Source organism: Lichenostomus cassidix, chromosome 4, assembly GCF_008360975.1.
Source record: "Lichenostomus cassidix isolate B80296 chromosome 4, HeHo_3.0, whole genome shotgun sequence".
NCBI lineage: Eukaryota > Metazoa > Chordata > Aves > Passeriformes > Meliphagidae > Lichenostomus > Lichenostomus cassidix.
This window is the reverse complement of record NC_139484.1, coordinates 23,106,663-23,112,598: the sequence shown is the minus strand read 5'-3', so window position 1 is coordinate 23,112,598 and position 5,936 is coordinate 23,106,663. Positions and strand designations below refer to the sequence as shown.

Genomic DNA, 5,936 nt, shown 5'->3' with positions numbered 1-5,936 from the left:
AGCTTTTCTCTCGGCTGTGATCTCTTATCCTGCTTGCTGTCTGCACTCATTTCTTTCCTCTGCCCTCATGAACACCAGGCAGTTCAGACTGTCAAACAGAGAAGTGATATTCCTGCATCTTTTTACCAGCCCTGCCAGTCTTCTCGTTCTGACTTGGCCACCTCCTCCCTGGTAGCATGAGGGTGCCAGCTTTAGCCTGGCCAGGTTTCCCACATCTTCCTTCCAGGGATTGAGCATCTCTGAGTAAGACTTGGGGAAATGCCCAGTGGCATTTAAAACCCATCAGACTGCTGCTGTTCCCACTCTAAATCCATTTCTCACCTCTGATGTAACAACAATAATCCTTAATATTTTTTTTTTCTTTATGAGGTTAATTGTAAGGTTACAATATGTGGGCTGGCGTTTATTTTCCTAGCAAAACACAGGCAGATCTTCCTGGGCAGTCTGGCTAATGCTGTAGGATGATCTCTGGAATGGATTTGGCGGACAGACCTCGTCGTTTGATCCAGGGCTACTGGAGATTACAGGAGCACGGGATCAGGTTGGGGTGCTGGCAGCAAGCACTGCTGGGTGTGATGCTGCTGTGGGTGTTTCAGGGCCACTAGAAAGGAGGCAGTTGACCTTGGGGTGGTGGCTGGTGGAGCGATGGGTGGCCTGCGTTATAGAAGAGCCAGGCATGCAGAGCTTGGTGTTTATCTCCTTCTTGCACCACAGCACCTGGACATGAGGCAGCACCAGACCTTTGGGGTCTGAGTTAAATGTAGGTTTGACATTACAAAAAAAATACAACAAAACATGATAATTGTTGGAGGTGCCTAAAAAAGGTTGGCAACATGAACTCATATCTGGCTGGGGACAGGGATATAATTTTGTTGCAGGTCAAAAGGAAAATACATCCCACAGTATCTGCAGCAGGGGTCAGGTAGGGAAGAAGAGGAAAAACATCTGCCCAAGGTATGGGCACAAGAGTGAGTGGCTTGATGGTGACAATCTCGAGGCCAAGGGGCCATGGGGAAAGCAGTGTGGCTGGGGTGGCACGGGGGCAGGAGGAAGGAGAAAAATGATGCTCATCACACTCAGCACCTTGCAGTCCTCACAGGGCAGACACCCATGATCTGTGGGCTGGTAATGAGGGGGGAAACAGCAGGAGATTGTGAGGATGAAATTACACCTAGCAGCAGATAGACATGTCTGATTTCAAAAGATTCTCTATCCAGCACAAGACATGCCATCTGGGTGCTGTTTTCTACAGCCTGGGCAAATTCAGATAACCTGGAGTTTACATAGCCCTGGCTCAATCCTGACCCTGCCCAAGTTTCCTTCAGTCTCTTATTTCTCAGTGCCAGCATCTCCTGTGAAAGCAAAGCTGCAGCCCTGTCCATGTCCCTCAGGCACAGGTGGTTTCCTGTGTTTTCTGGAGCAGAAGTTCCATCTCCTCCCTGTCCAGCAGCTGGAAGGAGCACTAGAGTGCTACAATCACTCCACGCAGAGGGTGGGATGCTCCCTATACACCTCCACTTAGTATTTCCCTCCTCCCTTGTGTGAGTGCCTGTGGGCATGAAAATAAGACAAGTCTTCTGTTTCTAGCACAGTTCTGTGCTCCTGCCCCGAAGTACAGGACAAGGCTGAGAGCTGGCAGGGCAATGATCCCCTGTGGCTTTCAGCACCCTGGCCCATGGCACAGGGCAAACACTGCTCCCAAGTGCACGGGTTAGGAGGATGCCATGCCAGGGACAGGGTCCAGTGCTCGGCGTGGGTGATGCCGTAGTTGTTTGTGTGTGTCATGGCGGGAAGTGTGTGAATGGGATAAATTTAGCAGTCAAAACACAGGGCCGGCGCAGTCCGTCATTAACTGCCAGCCCGTCTCGTCATCCTGCAACCACAAGGAGCTTTTTTAGGGCTGGTGTCCTGGCGGAGGCCAGAGGAAGCGTGGGAGGCTGGTTCCCGATGACACCTCCAGGCACAGCAGCGCTGCCCGGCGGTGCCATTGGCTGTCCCCGGGCCGGGGCTGGCACTGGCCAGCGGTTAAATGCCAGCCCAGCCACCCTGGGACACACAGCCTTGGAGCATCCCAGCACAGGCAGCTCGTTCCATCCCCAGCAGCACAGGAGACACGGGCTTGTATCACACCTTAAGGTAAAGGTTTTGGTTTCTTTGGGTTGATCTGGCATTGCCTGAAGTGACAATGGCAATGTTTGGGAGTAGGGCTGGTAGAATTCCTCACAAGTTTTAGTTGAAAGGAGTCTTGTCAGCTGGGATGTGGGTGTTGCTTTGTCAGGGAAGAAATCAGGAGCGTGCTCATTCCAGCATGTTTTGAGTCCAGGGTGATTAGTGTGTCCCATAGGGATGAGGTGCTGGGCTGCATAAAGAGATGCTTGGAAAATGAGAGCAGAGCTGGAGGAAAGCTCCCATGGCTTTATCTGCCTGCTGGGCAGCAGTGCTACCAGGGTACCAACCCAGCAGGCTATGGAGATGCAGCTCTCTGTGGGATTATCTCATTGGGATGCTCCACGATGGAATGGTGGGAGATTTTATGGGGCTGTGGGGACCACTCCAGGTGGAAGGTGCAGCTCTGCAGCCCATGGTCTCACAGTGCTGCCCATCTGAGGTGCAGGCTCCTGTCACAAGCACTGAGCTCAGCTGGCTGATGGGTGATATTACTACGGGAACAAGAAATTCAGGAGAGCTTTCCTGCTCTTCAGTGATGCCTAGACAAAAAAAATCGGTCAGAGAATGGCTAGGTATTTCAAATCTCAAACTAAAGGGAGGTTTCTCTGCAGGAGATGCCAGGAGGTGGCACAAGGGTAAATTCTTGGCTTGTTTGATGACATGCCAGGATGAGTATCACATGCCAGGATGGCAAGGCTGTACCATTTGGGAGGGCTTTGTGGAGCCAAGTTACAGCCAAGGGCACATGCAAATGCTTTGCTCTAGTGTGCAAATATTTCATTCCTTGTTGCAGCCCCAGGAACCACGACTGACATGAGGGCTGCATTCCTGGTGCTGCTCCTCTGGGCTGTGGCCTGTGCTCACCCTGTAAGTACCCCCTGGACTGACCCTCCCACCCCAAACCTGTTGGCTTTGCCCAGCCAAGACACACAGATCACTGATCAAATGTCTCCTGGATGTGTTTAGGTGCCTGACCATGAACCCACCCACTCCAGCACCCTGCAGGAGGTAAGCCACAGGTGCCCCTGTGCTGCAGGTAGCAGCCCAGGTCTGGGATGGGGAGCCAGCTCTGGGCAGGCATCCTTGGACCAGGAACCTGGGAGGGATCTGCCACTTCTATGGGTCTCTGAGCTTTGCCCATCTACTCAGTCTTTTCAAGCTGGGTTGGTTTCACCCTGTTTTGACCAGCCTCCCTGAGCAAGTTTCCAGTTCACCTGACATCTTCTGCTGTGTTGGCCCTGAAAAAGGAGTTTCTGTGCTCTGAACCATCACAGTCTGGGCTTTTCTGGGCTGCCCTTTTGTTGGTGGCTACCATTTTATTTTGTATCAGCAGAAATAACTAAAGGGCTGAGGTTAAAGAAATAAAAAAGGCTTGAGCTCTTGCATGGCTTAGGACTGAGGTCCTGCAGCAGCAAACATTCTGTGGTTGGTGTTTAATAAACCAAAGCACCGTGTCATGTTTTGCCTCCAGGATACAGCAAATGAAGATTACATCAGCAAGCTGGGCAACCACCTAGATGGCGGAGATGGCAGAGATGGCAGACATCCTCCCCCCAGTCCAGAGACAGGGGAAAATGCCCTTGCCAGGGACCTGACGGGTGGGAATGCCGTGGATGAGGAGCTGGGGGAGCTCAGCGGCCAAGGCTTGGGAAGCCCAGCTGGACAGGCTCAGCACGTGAACCAGGTGGACCACGAGGACGTGGGTGCCCAGAATGGGAACGACCTTGGTTTCCTGGTGAGTGAGTGAGTGAGTGAGTGAGTGAGGAGGAATGTTTTGTTCTGCCAGGAAAGCTCCCTTGGCCCCAAACCTGGCATTGGTCAAGCTTGTGCTTGGCCTGCAGTGTGAGCGACCTGAGAGCTTTAGCATTCACCTCTGTTTGTCACCTCCATTCAGGAGGCAGATGCACGTGACACTGATGATGGTGACAACGGAGACCACTACGGCACTGGAGCTGAGGGGTTTCCCTCCCATGGCGGTGCATTCCTGGATGAGGAGGATGAGAGCGGGGACGACACCTTTGATGCCAACTGGGAAGAGGAGAGGGGTGAAGGCCCCACCTACGTGGTTGGTGCCGATGGGGCAGGGGAGCACGAGCAGGACGTTGGCCGTGGGGACGCCGAGGCAGGTGGGGGTCACGGTGACAGCAGCAGCAGCAGCAGCAGCGAGAGCATGGGGGCAGACCACCGGCGCTACAGGAGCTACGGCTTTGGGCGCGCCTACAGGCACAGAGGGGCCAGCAGCAGCAGCCAGGAGGAAGAGGGCTATGACTTCCAAGATGAAGGCATGCAGGGGGATGACCCCTCTGTCTTTGACGGCCCGGGCAGCAGCTACAGGGTGCGCCACGCTGGCCCCCGTGCCCTGGGGAACAGCTGGGAGAGTGCCCAGGGGGGTGGCTCCCACCGCTGGGAGGAGGGAGACAGCAGGTCCCCCGAGGTGGAGGATGGCGACTCTGAAGAACACAGCCCATCCGTGGAGGACAACAGTCAGTCAGAAGAGCCTACTGACAGCCAGTCAGAGGAAAAAAGCTCCAGCCAATCCAGGGAGGATGGGGATGGGGAGGACAGCCCCTCCAGGGAGGATGAGGACAGCGAGTCCAGAGAGGACACTGGTGAGCAGTCGGATGAAGAGCCAGGGGAGTCCCCAGAGGTGGTGAGAACCTTGAATGAGCACAGCTGGGAAGGGCAGGAGGACTGGGATTCTGCTGAGGACAGGAGTATGCTGTCCACACCTGACAGTGAGTCCAGGGAAGAAGAGGGTGACCTGACCAAGTCCAGGGAAGACGACAATGACCAGAGCCCATCCACAGAGGACACTGTGGAGCAGTCAGAGGAGGATGAGAATGACTCTGAGCCGAGCACATCAGCTGAGAGTCAGAGCACATCCCCGGAGGATGACAGCAGCCCAGAGGACAACACAGGTGAGGAGAGCAGGTCCACAGAGAGTGACAACAGCGAGTCCCAGGAGGATGATGACGATGCAGAGAGCCACTCCCAGGAGGATGCCACCCGCGAGTCCAGCAGCCATGGGGACGACAGCTCCCTGCAGAGCCTGGAGAGCGGGAGCCGCAAGCGGCGGCTGGGCGCCCTCCGCCACAAACCTGCTGCTGACTATGATGACAATGACTGCCAGGACGGGTACTGACCTGTGTCCCACCGCCTCAGCGGTGTGGGGGGTGTGGGGGGAGGAGGGGTTAATTTATTTGCCATGTAGCCTGGTTGGCTCCTTCTCAAGAAGATGCTGTGGTTAAAATAGAGAGGGGTTGGCCAGGGCTAGGCCTGGGCACACTTGCACAGGGAGTGAAGGAATAGGTGGTGCCAGGCACAGGGAAAACGCCGAACCACAGCAAGAAAAGGCACTTTCTGTATCAAACTGGAGAGCAGCTGAGAGCTGTGAGTGCCAGCAGGGTGATGCTGCCCACTTGCCCCAGAGGCACAGTGGTGGCTTGGCACTCCTTGGCATGCTGGGCAGAAAGGTCCCTGTGTTCACATTTTGTATTTACCTACAACTGCCCTACACACATCTGCCCAGACTCCAGCTGGAGCTTTCTGTCAATTCCATGTCCTGCACATAAAAAGGAAAAGCTACACATGGTGCATGGGCACAGCAAGGTGTGAAGTACCACTTCAGGATGGGATGTATGTAATATTTTTAATATTTTGTAAGAAATGTACAGAAAAAATTATACTGTATCCTTTTTGCACTTGTATTTCAAAGATGAAATGTACCCTGTTGATTTCTTTATCACCATTAAAACCACCAAACTCCA

At 54.0% G+C, this 5,936-nt stretch overlaps 1 protein-coding gene across 1 annotated transcript; it reads left to right on the top strand.

Annotated features, from left to right (window-relative positions):
* The first annotated feature begins 2,564 nt into the window (after positions 1-2,564).
* DMP1 (dentin matrix acidic phosphoprotein 1) lies at positions 2,565-5,936 on the top strand. The gene is made up of 4 exons (XM_085058298.1): positions 2,565-3,036; positions 3,136-3,177; positions 3,641-3,904; positions 4,064-5,936. The coding sequence occupies exons 1-4, from the start codon at positions 2,983-2,985 to the stop codon at positions 5,309-5,311; spliced, it is 1,608 nt and encodes a 535-aa protein (XP_084914424.1). The 5' UTR covers positions 2,565-2,982; the 3' UTR covers positions 5,312-5,936.